This window comes from Platalea leucorodia, assembly GCF_965183815.1.
Source record: "Platalea leucorodia genome assembly, chromosome: 9".
In the NCBI taxonomy this organism is placed as follows: Eukaryota; Metazoa; Chordata; class Aves; order Pelecaniformes; family Threskiornithidae; genus Platalea; species Platalea leucorodia.
The window spans coordinates 48223993-48247216 of record NC_138831.1 but is presented as its reverse complement, the minus strand read 5'-3'; the positions used below and the strand labels follow the sequence as shown (position 1 = coordinate 48247216).

Genomic DNA, 23224 nt, shown 5'->3' with positions numbered 1-23224 from the left:
TGCTGAAGATCTGAAATATCAGATGTAGTAATAAAGGTTTATTAACACAGGGCTGTGAGCGGTAGGAACAAGCTGAGCAAGATAAAGGCAATTGCGTAAAGTAATGAGCTATACAGAGAATTTGCGGGTTCAGGGCCAGACAGGATGGTCACATCTAAGCAGCCGGGATGCTCTGTGCACAGAGGCTGTGCAGCAGCTCCCAGAAACTTTAAATAAAGTGTATTAAAAAACAAAAGGTTTTTAATCGAATTTTGAAGTCTGAGTAGTTGGGCAGTAGTGTATTATCTTGCCCACTTTCTCCATTTTGGTGAAGCTGTTCAAAAGTTTAGCCGCTTTGACAGTGTGGTGCCCCTGTTTTCAGCTCTTGGATCTCATTACACCTTTAAATCAATAATGAAACCCCATTTCCCTATTGTCAGCTAGTAACTACCAACACCTAGTGTTCAAATTGTGGCTTGGCCTTTGTAAATGCCTTTTCTTCTTAAGCTAATGCCCGTTCAATTAAAGAAAACAAAGCAAATCCCAGCAGTCCTGCTTGCAACCCTCTCTTTCCCATTCCTGTGCTTTTTAAGAACGTCCCACCCCGTTACTCCTGCTTCATCATAAACCACCCTACAATGGGCAGTACATGTGGTGACAATTCTTTTGTACCACAGGCGCTGAAGCAATGTTGGTCTGTCACAACGTGCCTTTTGAATTTGCTTTGCCCAAGAGAAGTAGGTGTCAACAGCTTCTATTTCAGTTTCTCTTGTTAAGAGTTTTTCTATCGACTAGTTTGTCATCTGCCGTCGCGGTCCCTCGGGTAGCGGAGGCTAATTCTGCCCTCCAAGCCTGTTCCGAGGTAGAAAAAGTGGCATGTTTCTACTGCTGATTCAACAAAACAGTGACACACGGCAGCACTGCTCTGCTTTATGGTCCAAAGAGCATTTGAAATGGAATAAATCTTGCAATCCTGTTAAAACCATGCCAAAACACTTCTCAGACTGGGTAAATATTAATAGCAGGCTGACATGAGTTTCTTGCAGGCTGTCATCTCTAGCTTTAGCCACCTTGGGCAGGAGGATCTGTGGGGGGTATCTGGCCAAAATCTGTGAGGCCCCTTCTCTCCTTAGGGGGAGAAGGAACCGATGGTCAGATCTCCAAGGTTATGTTTAATATAGTCCCTGTTTAAGCCACCGATCCAGGAGCAGAAGGTCTGTGTTCCCAGATCTTTTAGAGGAGTCACTCTTACAGGATGAGGTTGCCAAGTCTTCGAAGACTTAAATTATCACACTGTAATTCCATCTGCAACCTTAATAAAGATGATGTCTTGAGGGGTGATCTGCTTTCATCCTCCTTTTGCATACTGTGGGCTGATCCACGAATGTTTGCATTTTTGGCATTCTTGATTTCTAGGTTTTTCTCTTAAAACGAGAAGAGAGACTGTATGAAAGTCAAAGGAAGTACAGTCAGTCGTCAATGCAGTCGGGGTAGAATTTGCACAGCTGCCAAAATGAGGTTCACATATTTTACTGGGTGATACAAAATAAATGTTTAATTCATAGTGCATAACACTTTAAATAAATATCACTTGGCCACCCTCTAATGAGGATACGCTTGACCATTGACACCTCGTATTCTGGATGTAGTTTTTCTGACTAGTTTTTGTGGCAGACTGTACATTTTTAGAAAAATAACATTCGAAATACAATTCATTCCATCTTGTCTAAAATGAGTCTTCAGTTTTGTGTATCATGTTTGAAACCCTACATTTAAATTGCTGCTTGAAGACAGCCTCCAGGATTAAAACTGGCTTTTATAGAGCAATAAACTGCAATATCGTATACTAGATGGTAGCAACATATAGCTACTGTGTACTTTTAACTAAAGACCTTGATGTTTCTCCTCCATTTTCCTTTCTTGAGAGATGTTTGCTCATTCCCTGCGTCCCACGCCATGCTGGATCCGCCTGCGTGCGGGTTCCCTAGAAGTTTACCCTGCGCTTAAGGAGGGGAGCAGTTATTTAATTTTTGAGCCTGGCCGCACAAAGGAAACAGAAGTTTGTTTAGTGATTCTTCTTTCCCTCAATAAGCGGAGACTAATGCTTGTCTCCCTGCTTTTTGTCCGATAACTAGATCCATTTCTTGGACTTCCCAGCCAGAGAGTGAAGAGGAAGGGAAAGTAGCCGTGAATAACGGAGCGGCTGCAGGAGGGCTCCCGCCACTTCTTGTTGTAACAGGTGGGAGGGCAAAGAGAGCAGAAGGAAAAAGTAACCGCAGCCATTGTAAATGCGGATTTCCTAGGTAAACAGGGATTTGTATAGTGCAAATCTCATCCCCTGAAGTGTGTTATTTGTTGCAGGTGTATCGTAGAATCGTTAAGGTTGGAAAAGACCCTTAAGATCATGGAGTCCAACCGTTAACCTATCACTGCCAAGTCCACCACTAAACCATGTCCTCAAGCACCATGTCTACCTGGCTTTTAAATACTTCCAGGGATAGAGACTCAACCACTTCCCTGGGCAGCCTGTCCCAGTGCCTGACTACCCTTTCAGTGAAGAAGTTTTTCCTAATATCCAACCTAAACCTCCCCTGTCGCAGCTTGAGGCCGTTTCCTCTTGTCCTATCGCTTGTTACTTGGGAGAAGAGACCAACCCCCACCTTGCTACAGCCTCCTTTCAGGCAGTGGTAGAGAGCAACAAGGTCTCCCCTCAGCCTCCTCTTCTCCAGGCTGAGCACCCCCAGCTCCCTCAGCTGCTCCTCACCAGCCTTGTGCTCCAGACCCTTCACCAGCTTCGTTGCCCTTCTCTGGCCACGCTCCAGCCCCTCCATGTCCTTCTTGTAGTGAGGGGCCCAACACTGAACACAGTACTCAAGGGGCGGCCTCACCAGTGCCGAGTACAGGGGCACCATCACCTCCCTGGTCCTGCTGGCCACACTATTCTTGATACAAGCCAGGATGCCATTGGCCTTGGCCACCTGAGCACACTGCTGGCTCATGTTCAGGAGGCTGTCAACCAACACCCCCAGGTCCTTTTCCACCAGGCAGCTCTCCAGCCACTCCTCCCCCAGCCTGCAGCAGTGCCTGGGGTTGTTGTGACCCAAGTGCAGGACCCGGCACTGAGCCTTGTTGAATCTCATACAGTTGGTCCCGGCCCAACGACCCAGCCTGGCCAGGTCCCTCTGCAGGGCCTCCCTGCCCTCCAGCAGATCGACGCTTCCACCCAGCTTGGTGTCATCTGCAAACTGACTGAGGGTGTACTCGATCCCCTCGTCCAGATCAATGAAGATATTGAACAGGACCGGCCCCAACACTGAGCCCTGGGGAACACCACTGGTGACCGGCCACCAACTGGATTTGACTCAAGGGAGTCCCTTCTGTTATAGCCACAGTTGCTGTTTCTAATTGTGCTTTTTACCTTTTCTCAAGAATTAAATATCTCTCATTTGGGGCAGCCTTAGTTCTTAAGACATGATCACCTTAATACTGTGCCCTCTCTTTCTGGAAAGATAAAGAAGTTAGGATTAAATGAAGGAAGGTAAGGGGGGAGGCAGTTCTCGACCACCGGCGAGCGTGCTCTGTGGGGCTGAGGGCTCCGGCAGGCCCTCCGACAGCTTTTCGTATCGGCTCCCTTCAGTTTTATGTCTGCAGCGGAACCCATGCGATGCCCGTAACCGTTTGGCCATTTCAGTTTTGCTAAGGAGGGCTTGGCAAGTGATCACACACCTCTCCCAGCCATCTTCCCGGACTGCATTTACAAAGGGGCTGTAGCTCTTCCACATAGTTCTTGGATGGAAAGCGTTGCCCGTTCTGCCGAGGAAACCTGCTCCAGAAGCTCGCTAGCACCACTCCCCAATCTTCGGGCACGGTTGTTTCTGCCGCTTGTATCGATGCCAGGACTTAAACATCAGGGAAACCAGAATGTTTGCACTGTGAGCTAATCTACTGTTTAAAGATGTTAGATAATGTAATGAAATAGCTCAGCGGTGCATTGCAATTACCTTTCACATTTCGTCATGCTTCTAAAATTTTTGTCTTCTGAAACTAGGACTATATTTTTAGTACAGCGCAATCAAAAATGTCTGGCCAAGAACCTGATATAGTGCCTAGGAAAATGGAAATATTCCTTTAAATGTCTTCCAGAGCTGTGGTTTCCTCTGAGTATTAAACTCCATTTGTTATGTCCTGATTACATACTTTGGTCTGGGTTATATATGGCTTGGATTTATAATTCCATATATATGGACAGTTTGATCTTTTCCTTGTATTTTTAATAGCAGAAAGCACAACGTGGACTTTTATTTTAGCATGATGTAAGCATAATTATTTAGTGGGCAAGAGAATAAAGATTACATTCTTTTGTTTGCCACTGAGGCTTACAGATTATTATTTTTTTTTCTTCATGGTTATGACCAAAAGATTCGTGCTATTAAAACCCTAGCCATTATGTCAGGCTAATGGTTTCTGTAACTTGCAAGTGAAGAAAGAAACCTAATATGGAGCTGGCTAACTCACCAGTGGAGTGGATTTGACATTTGGATTTGACATCATTCAGCAATGACATGAATTGGTGCAAACCTGCATCTTGGTGAGTTCACATAGTTCACTCTACCTGGCGTTTTGCAGCACTCAGGGCACAAATTATTAGCGGTAGTTCCAACTGCTCTCATAAACTATGACCCCTTACTGTCTGCTGCTATTTTCAAGTCTTCAGTATATCCCTTTTCCTATAAGGAAATTTCCAGGCTGGCATTTATCACACAACCTCCTATCTAACATGGTATCTGTGCGGAGCTGCTGTATGATCCCTTGCAGCTCATAAAGCTCCGACTGCTGCCTTGAGCAAGTCATCCGCTGTTGTTACTGCACGCTTTCTCATGCCCGTGACCCATCTGAAGCCTGTCTAGTTGTTCTTCTGTGGAACATAAAGCAAAACCAGAGCAGAGCAGCTCAGGTAAATGTCCTTCCAGGACAGTTTCCAGCCTCAGTTAGTACCGAGTGTGAGTTGTCTGAAGGATGAAGATGAGAAGGGTGTTTTGGATAGGGTTGGTTTTTGAGGTGTGCTTTTTGATGTTGTGGGGTTGTTTTACTTTCCCAATGTATTTTAGCCCTTAGACAAAATGGAGAAGCTGACATTTAATGAGTCGGGTGGTTTCTTTCCCATTCAAAGTGGACAGGAGGGCTACACCACAGAAAAAAACAACCTTCGAGGAGCCTGAAGCTGGGCTTTCAGGGCCAGGAAGACTTGCTTTGACTTACTTCTTGACTCATTGCAAATAACATGCTACATTTGCTAAGATAATGCTATTGCTCTGCTAGTGGGTCCTAAAACCTGGACACTCGTCCTTGCTGCCAAAGAGGACACTGCTTTGTGTAATGGGAAGGCAGCAGCAGGCAGGCGCCGAGTGTGCTGGGTCTTCGGGTTTGGGCCACATCACCTTGGTTCCAGCTGTAAAACATTTTTCTTAGAAATCCTCCAAGTGTGAAATCCCAGACCTCAAGAACAAGCAGTACTTTTGTTGAAAATCAACATGAAGCAATGAGCAATACAACATGTTGTGTAAATCACATGTGTCTGTCTCCTCACCCGTCCTAAGTAAGGCAAAGGAGTATCCTTTCTGAGTTGATGGATTTGGTGGAGTTTGTATGTGATTTCTTTTAATGTGCTTCAAATTAGTCATGGTGCTTTATTTTCTAGGCTTCATTAAGTTTGTGGTCTGACCATATTGTGATAGTCACTCCTAGCAGTTTACTGAATACTAGTTTTAATATCCGGATATAGATTTCTTCAATATCCTGCAATGCATTTTTCAGTGCCTTTCTGGATAATGCTAATACTAAACAGTCCGTGATGCACCAGGCCCCCGAGCTACATTTTAAGGTTAGCATAATGCTTTCCATCTTTCATCTTTGCGCAACACAGACTGCTGTTACGTTTTAGGGGTTTTTTGGGACATAAAGTACCCAAAAGGAACATCTTGCTTAAAAAGTACTATAAGATGACACAGTGGTGCTGCAAGCTTGCCTCTTCTGGTTGCCGTTGTGCCTTCTCCCTTCTACTCTCTCCCTCTCTCTTTGCCCACCCTTTGCTCCCCTCTTTTTTATCTGTGGGCAAATCTGTAATGGTGCACTGTTTCCCTGGAGAGCAAAATGCCCAGCAGATCATCTCTGCATTCTTCTGGCTTAAAGGCTTGTAGAAACAAATGTCATACCAGAGGGGAAAATAAAAGTTCTCTTTTGACAGTTTGCTGAATAAAAAGATGTCACGCTGAATAGATTGGGCTAGATTTGTCACCTGTGTTCCTGTGGCACTACTGAATTAGCTGTTAAAATTTCTGTTAAGGAAGAAAACATCTATTTTGCAAGTCAAGAGGTCAAACTTCCCTCAGAGACAGAGGGTTGTTATTTGCTGGTGCGTACTGAAGCAGTTCTGGACCAGGTGTAGATTTGCCTTCTCCAAACAGAAAAAAGCCTTTGAACATATTATCATTGCCTTAAAAATAAAAAAGAAAACTATCCCTTTGGGCGTTTGACAGGAGGCCAGACCTCAGAGGACAGCTGAAGAGAGAGACAGGTTTCTAACATCTGGTTTGGGTGGGTGGATTGTATTTGACTTTGGCCTTCGCATCAAGGCGAGGCAAAGGCCGGAGAGGCACGGCTTGATGAAAAGCGTGGTCTAGCACCCTGCACGCTGACCTGCTGGCTCTTTGATTTAAAAAACCCCAAAGAGCGATGGGCAAAACAGCCATGAAATGTGGGGGGAGAATCCTGGGGTACATGCATAGCTCTTTCTGTAGGCTTTAGAGAAAAATACTGATAATGCTGGATTTGGCATCCCAAATCAGGTTGTTGCTACAGAATATGTCCTTGGCAGATGTCCTTGAGCGGCGTGAGAGCCTTCCTCCCAGCCTGAGCTCTCTGGGTGCCTCCAGGCCCTGCCAGATGAGCTGTGCTGAACGGTACTGCTATTTTAAGATGCAAATACTATGTCAGTGCCCACCTTGCTTTCTGACACAAGGTGCTGCTCCCGGGGCTGAGTCAGCAATGGGGAACGCGTCCCTCTGCCGCCAGCTGAGCCTGTTCGCAAAAACTTGCTCTCAGTAGCGGTTTTAAAGCCTGCTGTCGGCTGTGAGTTGGGAGCACACCTATTTGCTCATCGGGTTCATGTCAGAGCCCGTATTAGCTCCAGCTCAAAACCGCACTGAACTCGGGAACAACCTGCAGTTCAGATGATACAAGTATATCTCAAAGAGTACTAAGGAAAATGCAGCAGAAAGTAGTCCTGTGTGTCCCTCTGAAAGCCCCATTGAAGGGCTCTGGCTCCCTCGTGGACGTGCCTTCGTGGGACAGCAGAAGAACACAGTCCCCATCCATGCACCCTGCCCTCCCGGGCCAGTGGCCCGCCTGTGTCTGAACCGCGGCGATTTATAACGCCCCGAGGAAACGAGTACCCGTTTCAATGCAGCTTTAAACTGTCAGGCTGTAAATTGTCTTGGTTCAGGAGCTACTTCAAAGCAGCCCTGCCTTCCTGCAGCAAGGAGAAGGCTTTTTGGCAAACCCAGCATAAGTCATTTGCTATTCATGAGTCAAATCCCTGAAATGTCCTCGATCAACAACTAAAAATGGGTCATAAGAAGACAAGGCATCGCTGTTTGGTGAACGAAGCTGCTAACTCCACCAGCCTTCTCCATCTGTTGGCTAAAGCTGCTTCTGCTTTCTCAGCAATGGCTTTTCCTCCCTCCCTGCCTGTCTCTGTTGTGCTCAGGAGCATCAAGCACCCAGAAGGTTTCCCAAAGCAATGGGACTTTAACCCAGCGGCCAAACCCACCCAGAAGATCTCCATGTTTCCATGCTCCTCCCATTGCCCCTGTCTCCCAGATGAGAGAAAAGTGTTGATGGGGAAAGTCACTAATGAAAATGTTAAAATACCTCCAGGCTGACCAGTTTCCAACTCCAGAGGGGCTGCAGCCTTCAAGGGGGGGGAAGAGAAAGAAAGCACTAGCTAGGTGCGAGCGGAGACTCGCCGGCTGCTGGAGGGATGGAGGGACTGAGCAGCGGTGGCTGCAGGTAATGGGCACAAGTTTTGGAGCCGGGTCTGCTCCCTTGAAACTGCACCTGCGGCAGCTTGGTCGCAACCAGCAGAACGAGGGGTCCTCCAGGTTGGAGGCAGAGGAATGAAGAAAATCCTAGGAAAGGACCAAAAAGCTCTTCATGTGTGCATGGCTGATGTTCAAAAGGGAGTTCAGTGTGTTGTGTGAATAGCAAATCCTCCAGCAAGCTTGGGAATATTGCAGGCAGTGTTTAATGTCTTTTTTTTCCTTTACATTTCTAGTGATGGCTAATGGATTTACATTCAGCATAACTGGGTTTATCTGTGTCCGCATCTCCAGCTTTAATTTAGGGCCTTACAAAAGCAACAGTTGCATATTGTTTTTGTCAAAGCCAGATGACGGATGGCGTACATCAGCGAAGCTTAAACAGACCCGCTCGGAGGTGAGCCCCTTGGTTTGACAGACCGTGTGTAATGCAAGAGGCACTTGGTTACAGAGCGCTGCAGAGTTACACTGCTTGTTACTTTTCCAAACTGTGCCAGACAGCAAACTTCCAGAAAACCTCAGACCATATACAGTTAGCCAGCGACACTATGTGAAATTTTTAACCATATTTGAACGAACGGGCTTACTTGGACACCGCGAGGAGGGAAATGCCAGTCTGCCTGACAGCTCGTTTTAATAATGAGAAAGTTGTTCCACTGACAGGAGGACAATAAAAGCTGTGGCTGCGGAGAAAGATCTTGCCTTTCTGCTAGCTCAGAGCATACATGAAACTGCAGAGGAATGGGCTGGTCCCAAACCTGTGCACGTGCAGCGGCGTTCTTCCCTTCTTTCACTGCTTTTCTCTTCTTTCACCGCTTTTCTCTTCTTTCACCGCTTTTCTCTTCTTTCACCACTTCTCTTTCTGGGGTGTTGAATCTGCACCCAACCTGCGAACCCTATCAAAATGAGGCTTTAATTTGCATTAGTAAATCGCTACTTTCTCCTAAATCATGCCTTATTTTAAATATGTTATCCCTTGTGCTTCAGCGAAGCAAGTAATAAAAATAGGTGAACTTTTTAGTTAGAGCTATTAATGCACAATTTATGGGACTTTTGATGTACAGGGCATGAAAGTCAAGTTCTTGAGAGCTTGTCAGCCCTCTGAATGAGCAAGCTTCCTCTGCTTATCCCCCTGTTGATCAAGGAGCTGTTTCTTTTATAACCAAACTACTGTGTATTGCACGTATCTTGTCATCTTACGGTTTTGGCAGTGCCACGTCTACATTGGACGGTGTACATATGTTTTCCAGCAATGAGACAAAGGGCAGGTTTTGCTTTTAAACTCAGCACAGAACAGTGGGCAGGCTTTAAGTCCTGTGTGGTAATGATACGAGTGCAAGAAGAACACTTTTGCAATCATGGCATCTCACTGTGGAAACTCTATCTGCAGCAGCAGCGTTATGGCACGATGTTCTTTACCATCGCAGCCTACTAAAGCTGTGTTATCCCAGGGCCAGGGCTCAGCTGTAGGATCCTCATGGGCCGACTGAAACATGTGGCTTCTCCACATAGAACAAGGGTTTGTGGCTTTATTTCCCTCCCCTCCTCTGAGCAATTATTAAACAATTCTTTTGGCAAAAAGAAAAATGTGCACGCGTTTAAAACGCACACTTCAGAACAATGCTCTGCAGCTTTAGTGAACCCTGGAAGCTGTCATCCTGCGCTGCTCCCCGTGTGAAGCAAGCTGGTGATTGAGTCCAGGCCCTTGTAGATGGTCTTCAAACCAGCTCCAGAAATGGTGGCTCTGGCTGAAAAGCCAGATTGAAGCTGAAGAATTGATCTGAGCTCGCAGGCTGGTGGAAGAGGAGCAGTAAAACTATCCGAATGTTATGTCTGTATTGGGCACTGGTTCTGGGGAGTTTGTAAGGAACTCATAGCTTGTTCTTATTTTCCACCAACAGGAATAAAAGGAGATGTTCTTTTAAATCCAGATTAATTTAGGAGAAGCAGCCAGAGGATGGTGGAGTGAGTTCCCGCTTCGTTGCTGGATGCCTCGGAGGGGCGTCCTGCTGACACCAGTCCCGGGCAGGAGACCCAGGGCTGCCTCGTGCTGCCGTTCGGAGCAGGCCAGCCTCCAGCAGCAGCCAGCAAAGGCAGGCAGCCTTGCTGCGGCAAGCGGAGGGAGATCATGGTCCTCGCTGGAAGGCTTTCTGCTTTTGAGGGGCTGATATATAGTTAATCACAGGCCCTGGTGCCTTGTGCTCAGCCACAGTGGCTCTTCCTAAGCTTGCTGAGCTGGAGGGGTGGCGGGGACACTCAGGATGGCCAGCGGCCTTCAAACTGTGCCAAATTACTAACAGGGCTGGCTGTCAGATAGGGGTACTTTTCATGTGAAAGAAGTCAGCTGCATCCCCATGGAGTTCCCCATCACCTGCAAGCTCAGAGTTGCTGCATGCCCTTTTTGCTAAAAGGTTGTGGGTGTTAAATCACCTTAAGTATTGGGTGTCTTCAGTATGACCCTGGAAAAAGCAGTTAGTGAGCACCATGTTGGAGTACTCGTTAAACTCCAGGCCCGGAGGAGAGAGGTGGCTGTGCCATCTGGTTAACACCACAGTGATTCAGCCGTCAGCTTGTCCTTTGTGCTGTTGCAAACCAGGCGACACTGGTGAGCTGAGCATTGATCCAGGGTGTCCACGTGGATCCGGCGAGGCCAAGTGGATGGAATGAGCCCACTGTCAGAGTTTATTTAAATGCTGGCTTGTTCTGTGTTTCAGACATCTCCGCCAGCATGAGGTGGTGTGCAGCTGCCACCTCCCAGGGACAGGTCAGCACCGATTTGGAAGGGGCTAAGGTTTCAAGAGTGTGTCCTGAACAACGTCCCTTTTTCCAGCTGGCAGAGGCACAACGCAGCGGCACCCACGAGAGCAGCTGTTGTGGCAGCTGGGAGGAGGGCTCGCTAGCGGAGAAATCAGAAATCTAATATATTCCCAGTTTTCTGTCAATTTTCATTAGCCAATACTGATGCTGCTGGCAGAGAAGTGGTTTTACGATCAGTTGTTAGGAAAGCAGGCAGATTTCTAAATGCAGTTATGAAAGATGCTCTGTCACTTTGAGGCTGTAACTGGCACTGCAGGTTCGAAGGGCTGCAGCTTTGACACAGGCAGTTCAGCAGCTGGCCTTCTCTTGGGGATTTTATTCAGCGTTCCCAGCTCCCCTCTCACCCCTTTCCAAAAGATCTATTCCTGCCACGAGTCTTCACGAGGGATCAGAAACAGCAAGCATGGCCTGTTGCCATAAAGAAGGGAGCTGTGTTCCTCCTCATCTAAAACAGTGCTGCTTAAGCTGGAAGTGCCAGAAGTCTTGAAAATGAATCTGTTTTTTAAAATACACCCCCACCTTTTTACACGCAGGGAAGAACTGCAGCAGTAGCTATTGTGAGGCCAAATCTTTGCCTAATTAAATTCACAGTAATCTCCTGTGAAGACTCAGAGAGATTAGATTGCGCTGATGTGACTGCTTCAGTACTGTCCTTCAGCCCGGGACCTGTTCCCGTGACATTGTCTCCATGTAGGGCACCGTGTACCTGCTCAGGGGTGGGGGGTCCTGAAACACCTTGCATCAAAACGAAGCTGTGCTGGTGATGTGGGCAAGGCTGAAGGGGCTGGATCCTGCAGCCGGACCCACCGGCGCCGATCCTTCCCCCAGGGTTCTTGCAGAATCTGGTTTTGTCAGAGACCTGGAGACCTGGTCTGGTGTGTGCCACAAAATCCCTGCTGTCCCCAGCCAGCCTGGCAGAGAGGCTGCGCTGCTTCGGCTTTATTTCTGATGTTGGACTGATGCTGAGATGATGTATGGATGCCGAGGCTGCAGCTGAAGCTTCTCCAAGCAGAGGGTTTCTTCTCCACCCCCCTGTAAGCAGCAGCTTGTGGTGGCCTTGCCAAGTGTTTTGGGACCAAAAAATCTCATCATCCATCATGGCTCGCAACTCCTACAAAACCACTGGCTGTGGAAAGTAGCCCCCAAATAGGAATCTTTGAATTCCATGGACAAAAGTATTTCTAAATGATTACATTACTGCCTCTTGAAAACACATGGTGGAAAATCACACAGCAGTCCGGAAGAGGTCTTCTCTTCTGTAGTCTCTGCTCAGAGGAGACTGCATCCCGCTAACTCTGTTTCCAGCGTGCAAAAAAATATTTGCCAGGGTGTCAGAAGCTTTCTGCTCATCATCTCCGAGAAGCTACCCTCCAAGGGTCATGTGCTGCTCCTCTGAAATCTTAACACTTTGCATGAGAAAGAGCAGACACAGACTTCCAAGGCTGCGTCTCTTTCTTTCATGGGCCTGTTGAAATTCATAATGAAAACCAAGTTTTTCTTGCACTCTGCCTGTGCTGCAGAGTCTAAAAGTGTGGAGTTGACAACAAGGAAAGAAATCCTGAGACGCAGTATATTCGGTGGGCAAGTAATTTGGCATCATCCCTGAGTCTGGCCTTTAAATGAACAAATCTGCAGCGTTCACTGTATTCCTGGTTTTGTTTGGATCTGGGACAGAGGCAGTCCCTCTCTGCTGGAGAGGGAGAGCTGAATCATTTGCCCTGTGGGTCAAAGCCTTAACTTGAGCAAGGGAGAGCCATGTGCAGACCAGCAGTTTGCACCAGTACTCGTAATTCGGAAATTATGCTAGAAACAAATTTTTGAGCACGCTTTCTCAAGCAATGGCAATGATAATTAGTCATTAGCACCTATGATGTTCTGCTTCTTTAATAGCCGTAGGATAGAACATTTGTTAATATTTAATGGTGTTTCGTTTGTTTTTGTTTCTGTTAAATCAGAACCTTTTGGAAGCATACCCTGTAATTGCATCCAGCTCTCCTGAGGTTTGCACAGTTAAATCTAAATGTCCTAGAACGGCATATTCTGTTTTATCTGGTTACTCCAAGGTACAACATGTTTTCGGGTTATATTCTGGTTTATGCTTTAAAAACATAAATCCACATCTCTAGAGAAGCAGTTCCAGGCTTTACGGTGTGCACGATGGCACCTGTGTAGTTGGTGTGTCAGATGCACCCAAGAGGAAGGACGTTTCACTAAATGAGCGACTATCTTCTTCTGAGAGCATTAGGCGATTGCACTAGTCTTTCTTCTCTTTACACAGCTTCAACTTGTCCCCCTTATCCAAAATAAGGGAGACTAGAGGAAGGAATCCTCGTTTCATGACTAAGAGGAGACCAGGATCCTGTATCCTTGTTTAGACCAGGAGGATGAAGCTCCGTTTAATGCAGGGCCAGGCGGAGGGAAGTTCTCTGCTTCGTAGCTGGAGGATCTCAGTTAGTTTCCAAGTGCTGCGGATTGCTCCCACGTGTAGGTTTTGGGCAATGAGATCGTCAAGCTCAAGGTCAGAGGTGAAGTACACGGTGCCCGTTTTGAAGACACATTCATTTTTGCAGATTTTCTTCTTTCTATTGCCAAGCTGGGAATACTTTAAAGGCTACTTGGTTTGAGAAACTGTAAATGAATAAGTAATTTTTAAGCTCTTCTGCTTGCTTAAGCAAGAAAGGATTGGGAGAAGGACAGTTGTTTAATTAAACAGCTACTTGGTATTGTTAACAAAAGATTGAACTCCAGCAGTAACTCCTAATTCACAGATTCCTTGGGAATTCAATGACCTTGAGTTTGCTGTGCTTGAAACTTGCCTTAGATACTTGGCTTCCTTTCTCGAATACTTTGGAGAGGAGAGCAGCGCAGAAGGCACTGCGAGGCTCTCGAGTGAGCCAGGCGCTGTTTCACTCAGTATCGTATAAGAAGAGGCAGTTGCGTTGTACAAAATAAACTTCTTGCTTCAGAGCATGCCTGGAGTTATTGCACTCAGAGGTCACAGTATATCACAGCTGGGTCTGCCTCTGCTTCTCTAGCAGTCTGCTATGGAAATTTTGAGTACTGGCTGTTCGGGATGTCCAGCTGATTTTTTTGACCCTCTTTAATTTATGAAACAAAGCAAATGCAAACCAGTGGTACATCATGAAATTTGTGTGAGAAGTAACTCGTGTGAGGGATTGCATCATTTAATCATGCTCCAGGGCTCAGGGCTTCACTTGTCAGCCGAGAGGGACGTCTGATCTCCCAGCGCCGAGCGGCGTCTCCTGCGTCCTTTCCTGGAGTGGCAACTGGGGAGGTTACAGGGACGAACGAGTGGCTGAGTTCACTGGAGATGAGTGTTTATCCATCCCTTCCCCCTGTTTGTCTCCACCACGATAAGTCTGCCCAGGAGCAACTTCAGTCATGTCAGTGGTTAGCTGTGGGATCACACGTAAAGCACCGGGATTTAAAACAGAAAGATCATCGTTCATAAGAACCCTGCATACACAGAGTCATATCCAGGGAGGTCACTACAGTCTCCCCCTCCACCACAGGCAAGTCAGCAGTAAAGGAAGACCCACTGCTCCTTTCCATTGGGTCTACATGCAAAATATTTTATGAATTTAGCTATATTGGTGATTTAAAACCCAGAAAACTAGTGATCTGTTTTGGTTAATCACTCCAAAGTGGCAAAGCTGTGTTAGTACAGCTACAGTTATTTCATACAGTTACTTGGGATGTGGCTGCAAACCATCTTTCATTTCATTTCCACCAACCAAGAGGAGCTGCCCCCTTGCACCGCTACGGCTGCATCTCGGGAAGGAGGAGTGGGGAGGAGATGGGGCCAAGCATAGTTCTGGCACAGAGCTGTGGGGCAGGGTAAGGGCTGTCCCGGCAGCCGCGTTGCTCCCGTAGGAGAAGAGCTCTGCACCAGCTGTGGAGAGGGACCTACGTGCTCATCTCCTCCCAAATGAGGTGCTCATGCGCTAGGTGACGTTAGCCATCTTTCGAGCTTTTAATTAGTTTGGCTTTGTATTTAAAGCACATCTTGGGCATTTCGAAGCCTGCCATACAACATGTCTTGTCCACGATTGCTTTTCATGAGGCTTGTGGGGCTGCATTTTCTGGGCTGTGGTAGTACAATTTGGAGCTGTGAGAGAAAGCCCTCAGGGGCTAATCCGTGGCTGCGGGCCAGTTTCTGCATAAACTGGTCTTATTTTTAAAGTCCATTTTCTCCAGTACACTTTTTTTGGCCTGCAAAAGAGTTCTTCATTTAAAACGAAGAACATAACACTCTCTCCTTTCAGTTGGTCTTTTGGACACGAGCCAGTAGTGCCCACAACAGCTGTACCACAGGTTAAACATTCAGTCTCTAATGGTTTGGGGAACATTAGGGTTTTTAAGGCTTCAACAGGTCTAGAGTAAATAGTGGTCAATAAAGAGTAGCTCTTCTTTGTATCCCTACACTCTCAGTGCTCTGCACTAGAATAAAGCTTGCTTAGAATATAATCATTGCAAAATTAATATCCATGAAAGGTTCCTTTTTTGAAAAGAATCATAGAAAAACCTGTTTCACTAAAAGAAGAGTTTGCAAGAGTTCAACTCACGAGAATCTGGAAACAGGCTTGGGGAAGTTCGCACGTAATGTCTGTTAGACGTGCTTGCGTTGCTCCCCGCGTCTGTGTTTAATGGCTGCTACGTGGGAGGAACAGAGAAATTACAGAGAGAAATTACAAATAAATTTCTCTGTTGTCTTCTCCCACCCTCCAATCTCTATTAATGAGGTACACAAGAGGTAATTATGATTTTTTGTCTTCCTTAGGGCTTTCCAGTATTGTGTGGAGTCAAAAGCCCGTGTGTGCTAATAGGTAATATTTAGCATAGTGTTTTGGGCCCAAAATGAGGTAGAAACTACATTAGCAGTGATGAGTGATAGTCGGACATTGCCCTTGTTAGTGATCAAACCCAATGCTGAAGACTAGCGCTGCCTTAATGATTTAAATGGATTAATGTTGGTGGAGCTGTCAAACTGTATGGAGGGAAGTGCTCCTTTCTTTCAAGTTTTGTAGATGTGGCTGAGAAAATGCGATGCACGTGGGCTCCTTAGCATGAAGGAAAGCCCATGGGCATCGCAGTGCTTCTGCAGCATTGGGTCAGTGTCCACAGGCGCCTCGGCCCAGGAAGGGTTAAATTGCTCTGATGGCTGCTGGCCACTTGGACTTCATTTACAGTGCTTCATGCCACTGGGCAAAAATAGTTGGTAGGTCATTATACTCTGTGAACTGATTAAGCCCTTCCGATACCCTTCGGTGTGCTTCATACCGGCGTGGAGCGTACCTCGGTTCCTAGGTGGGGCATCGGGGCCGCAGGATGCTGGCACGTCCCGCGCCTGTTGCCGCTTGCTGAATAGGGAGACAAGAGGGTTGCTGGAGTAGGAGAGGGGGAGACTTCATAGGGAAAACAACGAAAGTGCTAGCCTTGCAAGTCATTCTTCTGAAAAATAGGATTATATAAAAGCCTGGCTACTGTAGTGCTTCTCATTAGTTGCACCTCAGGGTTGGCTGGAGCGCAGGGTTCGTTACAGTTGTCACCTTTTTGGCTGGAGCGAGGTGGCTGTTAATGGATGTTTCAGTTGTGAATTGCTTTGCGTTGAAGCAGCGGTAAAGACTTGCTGAGATATGTTTTATTTTCAGTTCAGTTTTCAAAGTTAGCTAGTTTTTGGAAGAGGCGAGAAGTAGTATTAGAAGTTCAGAAGTTAACCAGCCTAGCTAGGAGGTTATTCCTGCGTGGCAAGCCAGAGCTTTAAAATACGCTTGTTAATTTTATTTAGAGCCGTTTGCTAAGCCTTCATATCTTAACTTCCATTGGGAAGTTTCATAACATTTTCCTACCCATCGGTATTCTATTAAAACTTCGTTGTGTAATCTAAAAGCCTTGCTGCTTCTCATGGTTTCCTCTCGTAGCTAATTCAGAATGCCCTAGATGGCAGTTTTGGAATAAATGCATTCTGGAGTAAATGCATTCAGGCTGCATGGTCTTGATTTTGTTTTCTTATAAATTCAAAAGAAGATTTGAAATTAAGTCCTGTTGTCAATTTTCCTTTAAATAATAGTTGCCTAATGACATGATTTAAGAATTTTTATCTAATGTCGCAATACTCTTGGGGAAGCCTGTGCCTATAGTTGTATTGTAGTTAAAATGTCAGTGAAATCTCCAGCCTGTTGCCATATGCATTTAATACTTCTAGTTCTATATATATGTGTTGTGTTAGAGAGGGTAGATCAGTGGAGTCAGTAAAAATATACGTGTGGGTCCTGCAGTGTTGGACTGGTCTTGTTCTTGCTGTGTGAGCTCTCCATTGTAAGAAATGGTGTTTACAGGACTGACCGTAAGTGGGTGTGATCTGAGGTCTCCTAGAGCCCTTAACAGAAGCGGCAAGGTTCAAAGTGGACAAAAAATAGCGTTACTAGTAGAGGAAACAATATGGGGATACAAATGGAGAACAGTCTTTGGGTGAGTGGAAAAACATGCTTCTCAGGAAAGCATGAGGTTCGTTCAGTATGGATAAGTCTCTGCTGAACACAGGATTAGACCAGCTAACCTCTGCCCATAGGACTCTTAAATCTTGCATGACTTCTAAAGGGATATACGTCTTGACAGGCAGCTTGTCTGTGGCTTGCCAAGAGGCCATCGCCAAGATGTTCTCCTTTGGCTGCCTTGCTGGATGGGATCTACCTAATAAGAGGCAGCCTCTGGCCCGAATCGCTCACCGACAGCGGGAAAGCAGCAGGAATCACTTGGGGGAGCGTGGGCAAGGAGCTGAACTTGAGCAGGAAAGGAGAGGGGGTGGGGGACTGGTGATGACCCATGAAAAAAATGTCCTTTCTTTCTCAGTCCGGCCGAAATCCCTCCCTCCCTCCTTTGAAATGAATTACATTCGTTCAGATTAAAATCCATGCGAGCCGTTTCGAGTAGGCGCAGCTTGCTCCTGTGCTGTCCACAGTGATACGCTGAATTTCGGGTTTCAGGATGCGCACATCTGGTTTGTTAAGATAGCGGCAATTAAATCCAGGTGTAAGTTTATCCCGTAGATTCAATGTCTGTCCGCAATAATGGGAAAAATGCAACTGAAGGCCTAATAAAACAGGACTTCTGCTGGGTCTGAACAGCTGGTAGAAGCATCACTCGCACCGTCTGTTAACGGGAGGCTTTCTGCGCCTGTGGTTTTTCCTTCTAGTGCTCCCTTTAATTGCCATCATATTTGAGTCACTCTCTCTTCTGTTCGTGTTTTGGATTTTAGCTCTTTGCTAATCTTTATAGCCTTTTTACATGTGCTTTATCGACTGTGTTACCTACAGCAAATTCTGCTGCCAATAACGTAGATTGGATCCTATATCAAATGGAGCTGTCGTGTCAGCTCCAATGGCAGGGTGATGACATTTGTGTTGTGACATAGAATCAGCCCCTGATGTTTTTAAATGTCCATTGTCTAGGCTGGTGTATAACTTCGGCCTCAAGGGGTTTTTTTTCTCTTGGGATTTTTTTTTCAGCTTATTTTCCACATTATCATCCTGGTTCCCACACGCCTTTCGTTATATCAGCTACTGCCTGACCTACTGAAAACTGTAAAGCTGGTTTGCCTGCTTTTCTGAAGTTGTGGCTTTCCGTAAGGCTTCTGAATCCAATCTTAGCTCACTATCTTCTTGTTTCAAAATAGCAATTTCCACTTTAAGGATGCTTTTATTCTAGCGTACGTATGCATCCCGTATTACCTGCCTTCTGGAACTGCTGCTAGGAGTCTCAGGTGCATTTTACTTTCTACTGACATTTTAAAATGACGGAACTGTGGCTTTGCATTGCAGCACTTGAGGTAACATATTTAGCATCTTCACTAAAACGTTCAGCAAGCTGGATTTTAATGCCTGAACAGCATTTGGGTGTTACAGAAAAGGTGTTGTCATACTTGCTTACTATGTATATGGCATCCTTTCTTATTGTTCTTTATTATTATTATTATTATTATCGTTGTTAAAGCTCATGGAAGGCAGAAAAATAATAGGAGTTTTGTAGTGAATGCTTCATGGGGGTTTTTTCCTGGTGATGCTGTATTGTTGTGAAAAAATGAGCTTACAGTCTACTTACTGCTCAGTTGTTTGGCCGACGGTGATATCTCTAGAACGGGCTGTAGTAATCCCAAATCCATGGTAGATGTTTCTTTTACCAGTTTACAATGAATAATCCTCTTAATTTCCTTGACTAGCAGCTGGTATTGCTACAACCTGTGCCTAAAACCATGAACAGCTTATTCAGAAAGCTGCCTGGCCCTGCGAGCAAGGAGGAATTTTCTCCCAGCGGGAGCTGCGGGGGCTAACTTTCACAAGTACAGCACTGCCCAGACTCTGACTTCTCCTTTCTCTCTTCTAGATGCAGCAGCTGTTTTATGAAAATTATGAGCAGAACAAAAAAGGCTATATCCGAGACCTGAGGAACAGCAAAATACACAGAGCTATAACGCTGCACCCCAATAAGAACCCCCCGTACCAGTACAGACTTCACAGCTACATGTTGAGCCGCAAGATAGCAGAGCTGCGCCACCGGACTGTACAGCTGCACCGGGAAATTGTCCTGATGAGCAAATACAGCAATACAGAAATCCACAAAGATGACCTGCAGCTGGGGATGCCACCCTCCTTCATGCGATTCCAGCCCCGCCACCGGGAAGAAATCTTGGAGTGGGAGTTTCTTACAGGGAAGTATTTGTATTCGGGTGCCGACGGGCAGCCCCCTCGGAGAGGAATGGACTCTTCTCAGCGTGAAGCGTTGGATGACATTGTTATGCAGGTCATGGAAATGATCAACGCCAATGCTAAGACCCGGGGGAGGATCATAGATTTCAAGGAAATACAGTATGGCTATCGCAGAGTAAATCCGATGTACGGAGCAGAGTACGTTCTTGACCTGTTGCTTCTGTACAAAAAGCACAAGGGGAAGAAGATGACCGTCCCCGTCAGGAGGCACGCGTACTTGCAGCAGACGTTCAGCAAGATCCAGTTTATGGAGCACGAAGAGATGGATGCCAAAGAGCTGGCCAGCAAAATCAACCAGGATTCTGGATCCCTGTCTTTCCTCTCCAACTCGCTGAAGATGTTTGTTCCCTTCCAGCTCAGCCGATCAAAAGTAGAGAGGAAGGAACTCAAAGACAAGAAGATCAACATCCTGATTCCTCTCTCCGGACGTTTTGACATGTTCGCAAGGTTCATGGGGAATTTTGAAAAGACGTGCCTCATTCCAAACCAGAACGTCAAGCTGGTTGTCCTGCTTTTCAATTCCAACTCCAACCCTGACAAAGCGAAGCAGATCGAGCTGATGAGAGATTACCGCTCCAAATACCCCAAGGCTGACATGCAGGTTTTACCGGTGTCGGGGGAGTTCTCGAGGGCACTGGCTCTGGAAGTCGGATCTTCTCAGTTCCAGAACGAGTCTTTACTTTTCTTCTGCGATGTTGACTTAGTGTTTACCACAGAATTTCTCCAGCGGTGTAGAGCCAATACAGTTTTGGGTCAACAAGTATACTTTCCCATCATTTTTAGCCAGTATGATCCAAAGATTGTTTATAGTGGAAAAGTTCCTAGTGACAATCATTTTGCCTTCACCCAGAAAACAGGTTTCTGGAGGAACTATGGCTTTGGTATTACCTGTATTTACAAAGGTGATCTTCTTCGAGCAGGTGGCTTTGATGTCTCCATCCAAGGCTGGGGCCTTGAAGACGTAGACCTATTTAACAAAGTCATTCAAGCTGGCTTAAAAACTTTCCGAAGCCAAGAAATTGGAGTGGTCCATGTGCATCACCCTGTTTTTTGTGACCCTAATCTTGATCCAAAACAATATAAAATGTGCTTGGGGTCCAAAGCTTCAACTTATGGGTCCACGCAACAGCTGGCTGAAATATGGTTTGAAAAAAATGACCCAAATTTTGGGAAAAGCAGCAATACTAATGGCTCAGTGAGGACAGCCTAATGTCCAGCTATGCTGGAAAAGACTTTTTTTTTAATTATCTAATTTATTTTTGGGAAAATGTTTTTTGATAATTCACTTTTAAAAGACCACACAGGATATATTTTAGAAATCATCATTGTTTTCTTACAAAGCACTCATTTTGAGAAGAACAAGGCCGTTGGTTTTTTCGTTGTTGTGTTTTTGGTTTTGAACAAAACTGTGATCAATATTTGCCTTCAAACAAAAGAATTGTTTAAGAGTTATCTGACCGATCAGCGGAAATCTGACTTGAATTACAATTTCCTTATGAACAAAAGATTGTTTCCTACCTTTTCCGTTGCTGTCTTCGTTGCTGGGATTCTGTAAATCGGGACCTGAATGTGCAAGCCAAGTGACAAAATGGTGTATCTAAATGTTTTGTTGTGACTGCTACCGTGCAAAGATTCTGCTTCTTTTGTTAAGGATAGCCGTTATTTTTTAAATTGCGTTAGAACAAAACAAATCGGTGTGGCGATGATAAAGGGTATTAATCGCCGGAGGTTTTATTTTCCAGATGGCTGATTATTTCAGTTTAAAAATACACTTCCACTTATTATGGCCAGGCGACTTCAAGGGAGGGAAGAACGTAAGCACAACCTGCTATCCGATTAGTCCTTGTAGAAATTTTTGTCTTTTATATTTGGTCCATATATGGACGTAGTGTTTTAAGAATCCGTGGTGGGTTCTGTGTATTATCCTCAACCGCTGTCCTGTCTAGAGCCGAGACGATGCGATCAAGAAACGCCGAAGCGTGAGGAGGGAGGGGAAGAGGACGGGAAATGCGAATCTCTTGCAGCAAAGCGACAGTACGCAACGAACAATTAGAGATCCCTGACGAGAACTTTGAAACATCTTCTATACCGCGTGTACTGCACCTGATTGCATTAATTTTGTTCGGTCGGTTACGTGATGTTAATGGGAACAATTATTACGTTTGATTACTAGTTTTATTTTGGGATTATTTTTTTCTGTATCTGATAGACCGTTAATTTATTTAATATCCATTGTTTTAGGTTCTTGACCTTTCCTTGAATATCTGTTAGTCATTTTAATATTATATATATATATATATGTGTGTGTAAATATATATATATATATTAGGAATGTATTGCATCTTCTCACTGATAAGGTAGTGTACATCATACGTGCAGTAAATGATCTCCAAAGATTACTTTCTAAAATATTTTTTTCATGGATCTTTTTTCCCCAAATTTCTTTTAACATTTTTGGAATGACTCCAGTAAGCTTAGGAATGTTTTTGGCATTCTAAGAGGAACTGGGGATGGGGAGGCCGAATACAAGGAAAGTGTGATCCCTGTGAATTAACACCTAGCGAGGTAAGAGAAAATATACAAAATAAAGTGCCTTAAAGCCAGAAAGGGAACCCTTTACACTGAGACTTAGTGAATGGACATTGTCATTGAAGCAGATGATCTGTTGGGACCTACCTACCTGTAAATATATCTTGCTCAGCAGAAACAAAAAATAAAAACCAGCGAACAATATATTTTTCTATCGTATCCTCCAGCACCATTTCGTCTCATTGCTCTCCGTTCCACTTTGCCTACTCTTTGGGAAGTGGAGACTAGTGAAGGAACGGAGAAAAACCGATGCTGAGGTTGTTGCCACGTTTGAAGGGATCTTATGGAGTAATTGCTATTCCGGTAGAAGAAATAACCGTTGTTTACACGTGTATGGAATATGAACTGCAACTAGTGTAGAGTCGATGTCTTATAATATGTTCATCGTTTTTTGGTGACAGTCCCAAGGATGTAGGTACTTGGATGGAGTCAGTGCATGGAAAATCTTTTTTTTTTTTTTTTTTTTTTTTTAAGACTTGCTTCTAAGATGCAATAAAGATTTTTTTTTTTTGCAATCGGAGCTCCTCATGTCGTCTGCCTCAGTCCGTATCTTTTCACACAGCATAGGCACCGCCGCAAAGGTAGAGCAGCTTTGGGAAGTAAAATCCAGGTAAAAGGATCTCCCTCTTACCAAGGGTTTTGACCTCGGTGGTGTGTTTTGGCCCGGAATAAACGTAACGCCACGTACCTTGGCTCTGGGGAAAGGGCAGACAACTCTGGTGCACGTTCCCGGTGCGGCCCGTGCTGATGAGCTGTGACTTCTTCCTCGTGAAAAGATTAAAAGTGCTTGTGCTGTCGGAAAACATCCGTAGCTATACAGTTAAAATGCATACGATGACAAGGCTGAGTGATTTCGTAATGTTTTGTGTATTCAAAACACAGTAAAAATAATTATTAAGTGTGTCAAGCACTTATTTCTAATAGCTCTGCCAGTTTTATCACAGTTGTTCGATATTG

General features: G+C 45.3%; 1 protein-coding gene across 1 annotated transcript in view; it reads left to right on the top strand.

The window, feature by feature from the left end:
* The window catches only part of CHSY1 (chondroitin sulfate synthase 1), a gene marked incomplete at its 5' end in the record, with an annotated part of 79304 nt that extends 56605 nt beyond the window's left edge, over positions 1 to 22699 (top strand). Inside the window, one exon of the mRNA XM_082321418.1 lies at positions 19296 to 22699. Coding sequence (XP_082177544.1) covers positions 19296 to 20888 — 1593 coding nt within the window. The 3' untranslated portion in view covers positions 20889 to 22699. The remainder of the gene's footprint in view (positions 1 to 19295) is intronic.
* Between the last annotated feature and the right edge of the window lie 525 nt (positions 22700 to 23224).